The sequence below is a fragment of the Leptopilina heterotoma genome, unplaced genomic scaffold (genome assembly GCF_015476425.1).
Source record: "Leptopilina heterotoma isolate Lh14 unplaced genomic scaffold, ASM1547642v1 Lhet_60, whole genome shotgun sequence".
Taxonomy (NCBI): Eukaryota; Metazoa; Arthropoda; class Insecta; order Hymenoptera; family Figitidae; genus Leptopilina; species Leptopilina heterotoma.
In genome coordinates, this window is record NW_025111138.1 from 1,007,653 (window position 1) to 1,024,631 (window position 16,979).

Genomic DNA, 16,979 nt, shown 5'->3' on the forward strand with positions numbered 1-16,979 from the left:
ATATTCACACAGTGATAAATGTAATTCAAACTTTGCTATACATATATATTGAATTTGAAGAGATTTTGTATTATGAACTTACTAAGAACTGATTTTGCATATGTATACCCATAAACCCTAGCAGGATCTAGGTTATTCAAACATATGCTAAACCATATCTTTTGTGTTTCTCTCGTTTATGAAAATTGAGAAACGGTGCATACAAGAAAAAACGTGGAAATATGCGTGAACAGAATTGCAATTTTTTTTTTCTTGTGCAATAAAGAGAATTCACAATTTCTAAATTTATATTATCGTTCACTTTCATATTGAATAATAATTTAATGAATACTATTTACTTTGTAACAATAATTTTATAACAAATTTTGTTGTTGTTAATCGTCTATTGTTGATTCAAAATTTCAAACAATTTTAGAACGAAAAATTCTTATTTAGTCTTTTTTTTTTTAATTTAAAAAACGTGAATGTGTGTGCGAAAACAGAAAAAATTTTCTAAACAAAGAAATTCTGGTGAAATTTTGCGAATTGTAAAATAATGTTAAAATTAACATTATATTGGAAATTGAATAATTTTTTGTAATTTTTCCATATATAAAAATCTGGACGAATTTTTCTATATCAAATTTGTATATAAAAATAATTGCTCGCAAAATTTCATCAGAAATTAGATATTGGCTTTTGTTGATTAGCTTTTTTATTTTCTCGAAAAAAAGGTACATATAGATATAACTACATCAAGGTCAAAGAGGGTAGAAGAGAGTAAAGGTTATTTTTTATTTTCTTTCCTGAATTGTGATCTATTTATGGAGAGAGTGAGAGAGAGAGAGAGAGAGAGAGAAAAAGGGATGTAGAATCGAACAAGTAATAAAAGAAAAAGAGACATTATTTTTGCGGTTTCTTATTATCAAAATCTTGTTTTCTGATTTCTTTAGAAAAAATAGAACCGGAATTTATTGTATTAACAAAAAATACAAATACATTTTCCAGTGAATGCGAATTATTACTGAATGATTACTTGAATTTCTTCAATTCAATGATTTTTAATACCTACTATTTTAATATTATTTTCCAAACAGAATTCAATTATTTAAAACAAAATTTTTAATAAAATTCTACGCAAATATTTAATTATTTTCATAAATAATAAAAATTTCCCAAGAATCCAATTATTTGCAAAATTTTTTTAATTTCTTCGCAATAATTAAATTATTTTCATAAATTTTTTTAAAAATCTTTGTTAAAATTTAAATTATCTTTGAAAACAGCAAAATTTTTGGCCAAAATTCAACTATTTTTAGAATTTTAATAAAATTCTTGTCAAAAATTTAATTATTTTCAAAAATTTTTTTTAATTCAATGACTTTCAATATCGCTTATTTTAATAAAATTTACCAAAAGAATTCATCTATTTAAAAAAAATGTTTAATAAAATTCTACGCAAACATTTCCTTATTTTCATAAATAATAAACATTTTATATATTAATTCAATTATTTAAAAATTAAAATATAATTTGCACAAATTTCCAGAAAATCAGTTATTTAAAATTTTTTTTATAAAATTCTTTACAATAATTTAATTATTTACAATTTTTTAAACAAATTTCTTCGCAATAAATGAATTATTTTCATAAATAATAAAATTTTTCGCCAAAATTCAATTATTTTCAAGAATTTCAAAAAAATTCTTTCCTAAAAGATTTTCAATAAAATTTTCCAAAAGAATTTAATTATTTGAAAAAAAATTTTACACAAGAATTCAATTATTTACAAGTTTTTGATAAATTCCTTCTCAATAATTCAATTATTTTCATAAATTTTTTAAAAATCTTTGTTAAAATTTAAATTATCTTAAAAAACAAAAAATTTTTCGCCAAAATTATTCAGCTGTTTTCAAAATTTTAATAAAGTTCTACTTAAACATTTAATTATTTTTATAAATAATAAAAATTTCATATAAATTCAAATATTTAAAATATAATTTGCATACATTAAAAAAAATCAATAATTTAAATTTTTTAAATAAAATTCTTTAGAATAATTCAATTATTTTCATAAATAATAAAACTCATCGTAAAAATTAAATTATTTTTAATACAATTTTACATTAAATTCCTCGAAAAATGCAATTATTTTTAAAAATTTTATTAAAATTCGTCGAATGAATTCAATTATTTAAAAATTTGCTAATAAAATTAATAATAATAATAATTAATAATAATTATAAGAAGTTAATTTTTAATAATTTTTATTTAAAATTTCACAAGAATTCAATTATTTAAAATTTTTTTATATATTTCTTCGTAATAGTTCAATTATTTTCATAAAAAATAAAATTTTTTTGCAAGGATTCAATTATTTTCGTAAATAATTAACTTCCTCTTAGGAATTCAATTATTTTCGTAAATAATAAAACTTATCTCAGAATTTCAATTATTTTTAAATCAATTTTAATTGTACTCCTCGAAAAATGAAATTATTCTTTAAATTTTTATTAAAATTCTTCAAAATTTCAATTATCTTTATAAATAATAAAATTTCTCGTCAAAATTCAATTGTTTTTAAAAATTTCAATAAAATTCTTTGCAAGATTTTTAATATCTACTATTTTAATAAAACTTTTCATAAATAATAAAAATTTCATATTAAAATTTGTCGAATGAATTCAATTATTTAAAAATTTGCTAATAAAATTGTTTATAAAAAGTTAATTTTCAAGAACCATTGAATTATTCAATAAACTATTTATTTTTGAATTTAAATAATTGTATTCTCGTAAAATTTACTTAAAAAAATAGTTAAAAATAATTGATTTAAAGAAGAATTTTAGTTTCAAAAAATTCTAGAAAATAATAAGTGAATTGAATCAGAATATTCTTTAGGATCAGGGAAAAAGTAAAAATTTTTGTCTGGAAATCAGGGAAAAGTCAGGGATAAATAAAATTAAATTTTTGTAGCAACCTTGAAGTTTTGAATAGAGGAAGTTTTTTTTCACAAAGTTTTTGAATAGCGAGGAAGTTGTTTCTACAATAAAGTTTTGTAATTAGTGGAACATTAAAAAGTTTGATTGCACTATTAGCACAAGGTTAGGAACTTACTGTTGTAACGGGCATCGATTTGTGCTTGTAAAATATTTAGGCCTGGTGCGACAATTGCAGGTAATGTTCTGGAGCGCAAAAGTGGCGCTGGCCGTTCGCCAGGACCACGAGGATTTCTCGTTTCCGGCTTGCATTCTCCAACTGGTGCGCTGAAAACGAAAAATGTAAATCATTCACTGTAGCATTCACTATATATTAGATATTTTCTCATCCCCACTGACATTTTCGAACATTCGAACTATTATATTGAAACTCTTCAAGAATTTATGCTTTCCCACGTCATGCATACAAATTGTCATTTTCTTTTATTTTATTAATATATTTTTTACGTGTCAAAAAATGTTTTACGCTGTATTGAATAAGATTTTTTTTACTTATTTATTTTATTTATTGTATTTCTATATAATTTTTATTATAGAGGTAAAAAAGACGCTTATTTACTTTTTACACCAGAAAATAGGAATTTAAATTTTTTTTCCAAATTTCCGAGTGATACTAAAAGTTTATTTCACAGTTTTTCGAAATATATCAAATTTAGAAAAGATTTTAATTGGAAATTTTGTAAAATTTCAATTTTAATAAATGAATTTAATTAGAAATGTTGAAAAATATAGACTTTAAAAAAATTTTAATAACTAAAATTCTTCTAAACTTAGTTAAATTTTTTAATATATATATATATATATATATATATATATATATATATATATATTTTTTTTTTTTTATTTAAAATTGGCAAGTCTTACATAAGACTTATTACAAATACATATATATGTGCATAATTACATTAAGTACAATCATCACACCACTAAAACGAATTGAATTTTGAAGCAATTACAAATAATTGCAGAAATTAAATTATTTTCGAACGCAATAAAATTTGTCTCAGAAATTCAATTATTTTCAAAAATTTTAATAAAATTCTTGGCAAAATTTTAATTATTTTTAAAAACTTTCTTCAATTTAATTCCCAAAAGAATTCAATTAGTTAAAAAAAAATGTTAATAAAATTCTAAACAGCATTTCATTATTTTCATTAATAATAAAAATTTCACAGGAATTCAATTATTAACAAATTATTTTCATAAATTATTATTCAATTATTTTCATAAATAATATTTTTTACAATAATTCAATTCAATTAAATAAATCCATAATAAAACTCATCGCAGACTTTCAATTATTTTTATACAATTTTAATGTAATTCCTCGAAAAATGTAATTATTCTTAAAGTTTTATTAAAAATCAAAGAAATTCAATTCTATTAAAACCGTTTGATACAAATTATTTTTTAGAATTTAAGTATTATTTTCAATTAATTTTTTAATTAAATTTCTTCAAAGTATTAAATGAGATATTTTGAAAAATTTTAATGAAATTCTTTGTAACAATTCAATTTTTTTTCGAAATAATTTTAATAAAATTCTTCGAAAAAATTTAATTAATTTCAAAAATTTGTCAAAATTCAATTATTTTCAATGTCTACTATTTCAATAAAACTTCACAAAAGAATTCAATTATTTAAAAAGAAATTTTAATAAAATTCGTCTAAAGAATTCAATTATTTTCAAAAGTAATATAATTCTTCGCAGAAATTCAATTATGTTCAAAAATTTACAAAAAAAACTTGTCAAAATTGCAATTATCTTTATAAATAATAAAATTTTTCTCGGAAATTCAATTATATTTTCAAAAGTTTTAATAAAATTCTTGACATGATTAAAATTTTTTTTTAATACAATTTTCATCAAATTTCTCGAAAAATGAAATTATTCTTACAAATTTTATTTAAATCTGTCAAGAGAATTCAATTATTCAAAAATTTGTTGATAAAATTTTTGTATTAAAATAATTGAATTCTCGTAGAATTTTCTAATAAATATTGATTTAGAAAATAATTTTAATTAAAATTTTAGATTATAATTAAATATTAAAAGCATTATGGCGTGAATTTTTAGAAATAATTGAATACTCAAAAGGTTTTAAATTAAAATCTTTAAATCTTTAAATTTAATCTTTAATCTTTAAATCTCATACTTTTAATTAAGAATTCTGTAGAATTAATTTTTTCTAAAAAGTTTAATGGAATTGTTTTTAAAAATTTTTTTGAAGTTTTTAATTTCTAATAAATATTTAATTGAAAATTGTCAGAATAATCGAAATTTAGTAAAATTAAATTGTAAACAAAAGGATTTGAAAATTCTTAAAGAACTTTTTGAAGAAGTTACAGTAACAAAGTAGCAAGTTTTAATTATTATAAAACATGAAGAAAGCAATCACTTCGAGTCGAAGACTCGGAGTGATCGATATCTTCATGTTTTATAATAATATTCTTATATATTATTGGATTTCAAATTTTTGAAAATCTTATAACTTCTATGAAAAAATAATAATGATTAAAATATTAAATATTTATTTAGAAACGGAGTAATTGATGATTTCGAATAATTTTCCAATTAAAGAAATTTGTAAATAAATTTAATAGAACATTTTTCTGTGCATCTAATCATTTTGCGAGTGAATTAAAATATTTTTTCGAGTCAGGGAATTTGAAAAGAGCAAAAGCGTGGTAACCCTGACTAATTATGTTTTTAAAATAATATTTTTTATTATTATCATTATTATTGTCACAGTGGAAATAATCTGCTTTCTATATGTTTGTGACTTTCTGAAGTTTATTTCATGAGATATTTTTCTTTACTATAAATAGAAACGATTTAACGAAAAGGAGCATTCATAAAATATAAAACCCATTTCGAATGGCACCGAAGGTACCTTGTAACTTTGATAAGTAAAAAGTTTTTTTCCCATCAGTTAATGTCCATTTCTGTAGAAATTTTTTACTCTTCTTTTTAACCAAATAAAGAGAAAGAGAGAGAGAGAGACAGAGAGAGAAATTATAGAAAAGTAAACTTAATATGAAGTTTTTCAAAATTTCATCAATTTTACGAGAGATAGGAATCAAATTTTAATTATAAAATTACAATAGAGAATATATAATATATTATTCTCATATGACTATAAATTATTAAATTTTGCTTGACAATTTGAAAAATGTATTTTTTTGCTCTATTCAAATCAAGTTTGTTGTTTAATTAGTTTTTCTTGAGCTTTGTTTTTCAGGAAAATATTATATTATTATAAAAGTTATACAAAATCTATATAAATATTTAAACATAATAATTTTTTGTGCAACACCTGCTGGAAAAGAGCTACTTTTCTTTAACATAAATGCAGCACAAAGTGGTCAATTTCTGCACACTTTTGATTACTTTTCCGCACACTGTGTAGGAAAGTGTACTTTACTGCACACTTTTCTGTAAACAGTATAATATACACTATAATCAACATAAAACTATATTTATTGATTAGAAAAGTATAAAATAATTACTTTTTTCGGTAAACAGGTGTTGCACAAAGTACTGTGTGCAACAAGTACAGAAAGAAGCTGTTTTCCGACGAGCGCAAAGTTTGCTGCTCCGAGCGCAGCGTCTGACTATAATCTCTTTGCACTACTTATGTACTACAGTAGTCATTTTCCTTCTTTCGTTTAATGTCTGACTAAACTCGTTTTATACTACTGAAAAATAACCCGTTTTTCGCAGAAAATAATATTTTTCTATTAAGTTTAAATTTTTCTTTTTTAATATTGTTTAGATTTCAAAACGTTGAAATAAAATTATTATTATTTAAAATTTCAAAATGGTTTGAATTGGAAATTTTTGAAAATCTTAATGGAAAAATAATAATAATTAAATATTTACTTAAAAAAGAAGTTATTGATGTTTTTGAATAATTTTGCAATTAAAGAAATTCGTAAGTAAATGTAACAGAACATTTTTTTTGTTGAGTAAAAATTTTTTCCTTTATTTTCTAAAAATTTTCATTTTCAATTAAAATTTGTAATTGTTAAATAGAATTTTTAAACATTTTTTTCTTTTATTTTCAAAAAAGTTTGAATTTTATTAAAACAATTGAGAATTTTTCTACAAAAATATTACGAAACGGGATTATGCGTATTATTACTGTTATTTCGTTATTAACATCATTTTTTGTAAAAAAAAACACTTGGCCCCTTTTTTTATAGTTGGAAGAGGTTATTTCTATACTAAAATTCCAATATTTTTCCTCGCACACCTGAACGAGAAATATTTTTTCCAAAAAAATTGACACATTATTGTTGAAAGACGGGGGTGAAAACTTGCCCTTCGGGTTATAACTCAAAAGCTTTAAGCTTCGAGGGACTTTGTCTTCAATATATACGTACTTATATACCATACTTTGTGTGAAATTCTGTCAAAGAGCATACCAAAGCGTGTAAAATTACAGCTGGGTGAAAAAAAGCTAATACAAGTAGACGATGTAGATGCATTTTCCTTTTACTATACACACACAGGAAGCTGGGTTTTTTCTTCTTTTTTTTAAATATAAGAGAAAATATATAAGGGCACTCGACACCTTATATGTGAAATAAAAAGAAATATATATTAGAAAAAACCCACACACACACACACACACAAAGACTCTTTGTTTTTTAGAATTTTTGTTTTTATCGTGCAAAAGAAAAATGAGAAACTTGGGAATTCATTGTAAACATACAGAAAAATTTAAGGTAGAGAAAAAAATGTCAACTGCTCCCTATTGGTTTCGGGTGTTAAAAATTATTTTTATTATAGGCGCTCTCTCTCTCTCTCTCTCTCTCTCTCTCTCTCTCTCTCTTCTTTCTTCTTTCGAGGAATATTATAAAAAAGGTTTTAAAACATAATTGTATTCATGCGAAGAATTTTATTATTTATGAAAATAATTGAATTCTGATGAAGAATTTTAATATAATTTTGTAAAATAATTAGTATTACTAATTAATTAGTTCACTGGTAACTATAACGTATCAAATTGCAATATACCAAACTATGGATCAAATAAAAAATGAGCAAAATTTTGGTATCCATTCGATCAATAATTTAGTATCAATTTGATACTTTAAAGAAAACTGTATTGAAAAGTTAGAATCAAGGAAAATTTTCGGGGATAATTACCATGGATTCTGATACAAAACCTTCAATTTTCTTTACTTCTGACAATAATTTCTATTTAAATAACATATGAGTCTTGAAGAATTTTCATAAAATTTTTATTTATAAATTATTTAATAAATAATTTAACTTTAATATTTCAAAATTAATTGAATTTTAAAACAGTTTCATTTACAATTTTCATAAATAGATGAACTTCAAAAGATGTTAATTTGAAATTTTATAAAATTTAATTATAATTAAAAATTTTTCTCAAATGATTTCCAATATCTACTATTTTAATAAAGTTTTCCAAAAGAATTCAATTATTTAAAAAAAAATTTCTAATAAAATTCCTTGCAAATATTTAGTTATTTTCATAAATAAAAAAAATTTCACAAGAATTCAATTATTTACAAATTTTCTTATAAATCTCATCGCAATAATTCAATTATTTTTATAAACAATATAATTATTTACAGGGATTTAATTATTTTTATAAACAATAAAATTCTTTTTAGAAATTTAATTATTTGCATAGAATAATTTATTATTCGCAGAATTTCTCAGAACTTATCGCAGAATTTCAATTATATTTAATACAATTTAAATAATTGAATTCCTCAAAAAATGCAATTATTCTTAAAAATTGTATTAAAATTCTTCGAATAAATTCAATTATTTTCAAAAATTTATATATAATTTGTTTATTAGAATTTAATGATTAGTTTCAATTTCAATACATTTTTAATTTAATTTCTTGAAAGAATTTAAATATTTTCAAAAATTTCAATAAAATTATTTTTTTCAAAAATCAAACTCATCGCAGAATTTCAATTATATTAATTACAATTTTAATCGAGTTTCTCGAAAAATGAAATTATTCTTAAAAATTTTATTTAAACTCAAAAAAAGAATTTAATTACTTCAAATTTTATGGATAAAATTATTTATGAGAATTTAATTTCAAGAAACATTCAATAATTTATTTATTTATGTATTTAAATAATTGAATTCCCGTAGAATTTTCTAATAAAAAATTGATTTTAAAATTAATTTTAGTTAAAATTTTAGATAATAATTGATATTCAATTATTTAAAAAAATTTTGATAAAATTCATGGCAAAATTTTAATTATATTCAAAAATTTTTTTCAATTCAATGATTTTCAATATCTGCTATTTTAAATTCAATTATTTTCAAAAGTAATAAAATTCTTCGCAGAAATTCAATTATTTTCAAGAGTTTAAAAAAATTGGCGTCAAAATTTCAATTATCGTTATAAATAATAAAATTCTTTTACAAAATTCAATTGTTTTCAAAAATTTAAATTAAATTCTTGTCAAATTTTCAATTATTTTAAAATTTGTTGATAAAATTCGTCATGAAATTCAATTTCAAGGAACATTCAATTATTCTTATTTTATTTTATTCAAATTAATAAAATTTTTGTCAAAATTTCAATTATTTTTACAAAAATTCATCTTGAAAATTCAATTATTTTCATGTAACTTATAAATCTCATCGCATCATTTCAATTATTTTTAATACAATTTTAATTGAATTTCTCGAAAAATGCAATTATTCTTAAAATTTTTATTAAAATTCTTCAAAAGAATTCAATTATTTTAAAATTTGTTGATAAAATTCGTCATGAAATTCAATTTCAAGAAACTTTCAATTATTCTTATTATTTTATTTTATTCAATTTAATAAAATTTTTGTCAAAATTTCAATTCTTTTTACAAAAATTCATCTCGAAAATACAATTATTTTCATGTAACTTATAAATCTCATCGCAGGATTTCAATTATTTTTAATACAATTTTAATTGAATTTCTCGAAAAATGCAATTATTCTTAAAATTTTTATTAAAATTCTTCAAAAGAATTCAATTATTTTCAAAAAATTTCGATATAGTTTGTTTATTAGAATTTAATGGTTAGTATAAATACATTTTTAATTTAATTTCTTGAAAGAATTGAACTATTTTCAGAAATTTCAATGAAATTCTTAGTAGAAATAAATTGAATTTCAAAAATTTCTCGAAATTCAATTTTTCAATATTTATATTTCAATAATATTTTCCAAAAGAATTAAATTATAAAAAAAAAATTTATTAAAATTCGTCGAAAGAATTCAATTATTTTCAAAAATAATATAATTCTTAGCAGAAATTCAATTACTTTTAGTACAGTAATTATTCTTAAAAATTTTAGTTAAATTCATCAAAAGAATTCAACTATTTAATAATTTGTTTGTAAAATTCTTTATGAGAATTCAATTTGAAGTAACATTCGAATTATTCAATAAATTATTTATTTTTGTATTTAAATACTTGAATTCTCGTAGAATTTTCTAATAAACATTTATTTAAAAATGAATTTTATTTAATATTTTAAATAATAATTGAATATTAAAAGCATGGATTTTTTAGAAATAATTGAATTTTGTAAAGGTTTCGAATAATTTTACAATAAAATAAATTCGTAAATAAGAGTAGGATTAGAAAATTTTTTTAAACATCTAATAATTTTGAGAGTGAATCAAAATATTCTTTACGTCAGGGAAAAGTCAAAATTTTCTCTGGAAATCAGAAAAAAGTCAGGGAAGAATAAAATAAAATTTTTGTGACAACCACGATATATAAAATTTTCTTATAAATTCGTAATTTATTTTAAAATGAAATTAACTCTAGAACGTTAACCGCACACTTCTTTTTGAGAGATAATAATATTTTACTATTATTATTTCTTTCTTTCTTTCTTTTTTTTTTTGCACAAAGATTTTTCCACTAACGCAGCTTTCACGTCCGTCGTTTTCAAGATCACACCGAGTGTAATTTAATGCTTCCTAATTGCATTTGACCCTTTAAAGGAAAAAAGGAGAAAAAAAATAAAAATAAAAAAATAAAACTCCATGATTATATACGCGATACGTCGTTGGCTTCGTGGCGTTAGACCATTAACCTTCATTCCGCACTGACATAGAATTACTTCCCTTAACTTTACGAGAATCTCTTGAAAACGAGATTTTCTTCGACACGGAAAAATGAGAGGGGACTCTACCACTACACCCACCTACTACTAAGTATTATTCATTTTTTTCTTAAACTTCCGCTTTATCGAGAAACGACTTAACTCTATGAAAAAAAGATCGTTTGAAAAACGGGGAAAATGAGATTTTCCTAATTCAGACTTTATGGAACGACTCACTCTCCACTGGACTCAAGTAGTTGGTTAAACTTATTCTCGCATTGTAGCTATAGCTGTGTTTCAGTGAGAGTGTGTGTGTGTGTATATATAGTTACTTATAAAAAATTCACGGTGACAATGAATTTTACATTTTCACTTCATTCAACAACAAAACTTTTTTTATTCAAATCGAAAGTTAACGGCGAATTATTTCAATTAGAAGAGACAATAAAAGTTTTACTGTAAGAATTTCAATGTAACTTTTTTATTTCCCGTTATTTGTTGAAGGAATTTAAAATGATAAACTTTTTTTTTCTAATAACAGCCTTCGTACTCATCTACTAAAACCTACTATTTACTACTTTTTTTACGATTTGCGATTTTTTTACGATTTTACGATTTGGATGCATTGTTTTTAGATTTGTGACACTAAAGGCTACTTTTTTCTATGTTTGAGAATTGGCACTAATTTCAATTCGCTAATAGCCAACTATTATTATTATTATTATTATTATTAATATTATTATTCTCAAAAATTTAAATAAAATTCTTAGAAACAATTCAAAAAATGTTTATATAAATTCTTTTCAAAAATTTGCCGAAATTCAATTATTTTCAATATCTGCTATTTTAATAAAAAATTTCCCAAAAGAATTCAATTATTTAAAAAAAAGTTTTTGTATAAAATTCTATATGCAAAACATTCAATTATTTTCATAAATAAAATTTTTACAGAAATTCAATTATTTAAAACACAATTTACATAAAATTTTTCTAAACAACTGAATTTTTATCAAATTCTTCGCAAAAATTCAATTATTTTTATAAATTTGTCGAAATTGAATTATTTTTAATATCTGCTATTTTAATAAAAAATTCCCTAAAAGAGTTCAATTACTTAAAAAAAAAAGTTTTTATAAAATTCTTTGCAAACATTCAATTATTTTCATAAATAATAAAATTTTTACATGAATTCAATTATTTATTACACAATTTTCATAAAATTTTTCTAAACAAATGAATTTTTATAAAAAGATTTTTATTAAATTCTTCGAGAGAATTCAATTATTTTTATAAATAATAAAATTCACCTCAGGATTCCATTAATTAAAAATTTTTTTTACTAAAATTCAATTATTTTCATGTAACTAATAAAACTAATCGCAGGATTTCAATTATTTTTAATACAATTGTAATTGAATTCCTCGACAAATGCAGTTATTCTTACAAATTTTATTAAAATTCTTCGAAAGAATTCAATTATTTTCAAAAAATTCTATATAATTTGTTTATTAGAATTTAATGATTAGTTTCAATAAATTTTTAATTTAATTTCTTGAATGAATTTAATTATTTTCAAAAATTTCAATGAAATTCTTCAAATAAATTCAATTATTTTTTAAAAAAAATTTTAATAAAATTCTTAGTGGACAGTAAATTAATTTAAAAAAAATTTTCGATATTCAATTATTTTCAGTACAATTTTAATTGAATTCCTTGTACGAACTTAAATTTTCTTCGAAACAATTGATTTTGGATTTTTCCAAATTTTATTTTTTTATTATTTTTATCTTTTATATTCATAAATAATAAAATTTTCACAGCAGTTCAATTATTTGATTAATTTAATTTATATTAACTTCAATTATTTTTAATACAAATTTAAATTAATTTTTCGACAAATGCAGTTATTCTTAAAAATTTTATTAAAATTCTTTGAAAGAATTCAATGATTTTAAAAAATTTTGACAAAGTTCTTTATTAGAATTCAATTTTAAGAAATATTCAATAAATTATTTATTTTTGTATTTAAATAATTGAATTCTCGTAGAACTTTCAAATAAGAATTGATTTAAAATTGAATTTCAATTAAATTTTTATTTATTGAATGTTAGGAACGTTATAGTGTGAATTTTTAGAAATAATTAAATTTCAAAGGATTTTTAAATTGAAAACTTTGAAAATTTTAATTGTTGTAAAACTGTAATAATATTTAAATTTTTATTTTGGAATACAATGATTTTAGTTTTGATTTTCTTTTAAATTTCAAGAGAAAATAATTGAATTTTGGATGAATTATATTTGCTGTTCTTAGAAATAGATAAATTTCAAAAATTGAAATTTAATAGAGTTTAATTCCTGTGGAAAAATAAATAGGTATTTAAATATTTATTTTTAAAAAATTATTATTTTTTTAAATGTAATTTAATTTAGAAATTGTGAAAAAATTGAGTCGTTAAATTTAATTTTTCGATAGCTACTTTTTTAATACTTTTTTTAGTCTTAAAGCTATTTTTTGCTTTTTTTTTAAATAAATGATCGAGTACGAAGCTTGTAAAAATTACTCAAAGACAAAATACTTCAAGGTTTTTTTGACGATAAAATACTTTGGAGAATTTTTTGACAATAGAATACATTGGAAAATTTTTTGAAGACAAAATACTTTGGACATTTTTTGACGATAAAATACTTTGGAGATTTTTTTAAGACTAAATAACTGAGACATTTTTTGACGATAAAATACCTTGAAAATTTTTTGAAGGCAAAATACTTTGGAGATTTTTGGACGATAAAATGCTTTGGAGATTTTTTGAAGGCAAAATACTTTGGATATTTTTTGACGATAAAATACTTTGGACATTTTTTAAAAATAACATACTTTGAACATTTTTTGACGATAAAATACTTTTGAGATTTTTTGAAGACAAAATACTTTGGAGATTTTTTTCCTATTTTGTTTTGCTTTTTTTTTTTTTTTAATGGGAAAAATTTATTCTTGGCATGAAAAAGGAGTAAACGCAATGGGGCAGTTGAAGAGAGTCGTAAAATTTTGTGGACTGTAAAGCATTGCCTGCAAAACGCTGCTGATAGAAAAGAAAAAAAAAATTACCACGTGTCAGAGATTTAGCGGATTGAGCAGGTTTTTCACTCAAATCGTGATAGGGAATGAAACCTTTTTTTTGTGGCTTTGTAATAGTTTTCAACGTTGACAACTTAAGTTATCTCCCTGGGAATTCAATTTCTCGAAATTCGCGTCTACTTTTGTGTATTCAAAAACTCATTTTCAAAGGGAAGTGGGAATTTATTTTCAACTTTAAAATGCCTTTTGTTAGTGGATTATTTGAAATGAATTCAAAAAGTTTTTAGATTTCGAATAGAAATTTCCACTGCTGATGGTAATTTTTTTTTTTTGAAAAATACTTTTTCTTCTATTGCTTAAGTATTTTTAAAAAATTGTTTAAATAATATTTTTAAAAAGTATTTTTAAATCATATTTTTAAAAAGTATTTTTAAGTATTTTTAAATAATATTTTTGAAAAGTATTTTCAAATACTATTTTTAAAAACTATTTTTAAATACAATCCTTTCTATATGAGGGAGCAAATATGTTTTTAATAATGTTTTTTAAACAATTTTTAAACACTATTTTTATTTGAGAGTAATTTTTTAATTTTTAAAAAATTTCTTTCAAAGTTTTTTGTTAAATTGAAATTTTTTGTTTATACACTCAAAATACTTTTGTTTCCTTCTTCTGAAATATTTAGAAAAATAAAACTTTTTTGAAAATTCACACTTGATGATTTTTTTTTCCTTTTTTTTTAAGTGTGAAAAGATAATAAAAGGCGACAATTTATTTGAAAGTTTCTATTTTCTCTTCACGAGAAATATAATTTTCTTTCATAAACTAACTTTGAAAGTTTCTTTTATTGGCTTCCTGTGTATTTTAGTCCTGTCCCATTTTTCACCACTATTTTTCTTTTCTGCCATTCTCGATTTTTGTTAAGTGCGTTCTGACCTGTACTTTCCTAATATATAAAAGCGGATAAATGAGAAAAGTGCTTTTTTCGTCCTCTTTCACGAATAAATTTACAGTAGAGAATATGTTCTAAAAAAAAAATACAAAAAGAAAGACATTTTTCTCGTTCGTTAAATCCTACAAATTCTATTTTCAAATTGACTCGTTAAAAATCTCGCTCAGTGTAACAGATTAAAAAAAAAGACAAGTCAATTTTGTAATTTAATTCTCTTATTAAATAAATTCTCCCATTGACTAGTTTTAATCTGAAATAATAAGAGATTTAGCACTTAAATTATTATTTTTAAATTATAATTTAATTTGAAGTGATTCAACTTTCTGATATTCAATTAAACTTTGAATTGAATGAATAAAATTTTTAGTGAATTATGAGACATTTCTTTTAAATATTATTAATTGACTATCGTCAATTAATAATATTTAAAAGAAATGTCTCATAATTCACTAAAATTTTCATTCATATTTCCGTAAAATTTGCATCAATAAGGACTTTGGAAACTTTCCAATTTGACCAATTTTTAAACTTTAAAATAAATCTTCTTTTTTGTCTTGATTTGTCATGAGGAAAATTTTTTAAAAATAAAAAGAAATTTTCTCTTCTGAAATTTTTTCTGATTAAAATAAATTTTTTTTCTACTTTACAAATAAATGAACAGATAATTATTTTTATTCTCAATATTGGAGAACAAAACGCACATTATATCGCAGAGAAGAACGAAAATCAGAAAATAATGAACGATATGTAAACTCATTATGCCAGAAAATCAGAAATTCAGATAATTTCTTGAAATTACGGTTTATTTTGTGAAAATAGAAATTTTCGCTCTCTTTTCTGATTAACTGCCCGCTACTAATATCAGAAATGAAGGCAAACTCCGTCCGGAAATTGAACTGATGTCAATCGAACAACCCCAGTGCAAACGGAATATAAAACATTTAACCAGGCGTATATAGTGGTTCGTGTGATCTTTCAAAAGCAAATGTCACACAGCATTGGAAGATTTTATTTTTATATTTTTTTTTTTTGCAGTTTTTCAATTTCGAAAAACGAAATTTTAATCTTTAGATGGTTTTTTTTTTATTAAAATAGAAAAAAATTATATTTTCGGTATTTCTACTCTTTATTCTATTGTTTCTACAACTGAAGCTGTTTAAAGAATTAAAATTTGCAAATAGCGAAAATAACTCATTTCTCTCGTTAAAGGAATGTGGAAAATAAATATTTCTTTGATTATTGTAATTGTTAGTTCTATTAAATTTGAATTTCGCGCCATTATAATTCTGTAAATTTCCGTCCAGATGGCATGAAAACTCTCTCGTTAATGAGATGAAGTAGACGGCAATTATATTAGAGACGCCTTGAAATTTTATTATTTCGAGTTTTAATTATTTGTGGCAAATAAAAATAATTGTATTGTTAGTAATACATAATTTAATTATTTATTTTCAAAAAATTTTTGAATAAAATTCTATTTTGATTAATTTACTATAAGATTTAACATTAAAAGAAATTTGTGTCGATAATTCTTTTTCCAGACTTTATTATTTTATTTTATAAAATCAGTGGAATTTTTTGATTAAAATTTGAAATGTAAACGTAGCACTCGCTTTGCTTTTCAATCTGATACATTTAAAATCACTGACAATCGAGACGAAATCAATATTACCACTCTTTAAAAGCATAAAATAAATTGAAAATACACGAATAAAATTCTTTTCACTGAGAAAATTCTTTTTTGTTTGTTAGAATTTTAATTACAGGGTTCCTATTTTTATAAAAAAAAAAAATATATGTCTCTCTTAATTAAAAAAATATGTTAATGCGTAAAAAATATGTAAAAACGTTAATGAATCTACAA

The 16,979-nt window shown here is 21.2% G+C and overlaps 1 protein-coding gene and 1 long non-coding RNA gene across 3 annotated transcripts in view; one reads left to right on the plus strand and one right to left on the minus strand.

The window, feature by feature from the left end:
* The window catches only part of LOC122509277, a 199,094-nt gene that overhangs the window by 107,486 nt on the left and 74,629 nt on the right, over positions 1–16,979 (minus strand). For both annotated transcript variants that reach the window (XM_043623213.1, XM_043623212.1), the window contains exon 3: positions 3,097–3,245. In XM_043623213.1, coding sequence (XP_043479148.1) covers positions 3,097–3,245 — 149 coding nt within the window. The remainder of the gene's footprint in view (positions 1–3,096; positions 3,246–16,979) is intronic.
* LOC122509279 overlaps positions 1–16,979 on the plus strand; it is a 138,909-nt gene that overhangs the window by 88,693 nt on the left and 33,237 nt on the right. The window lies entirely within an intron of this gene.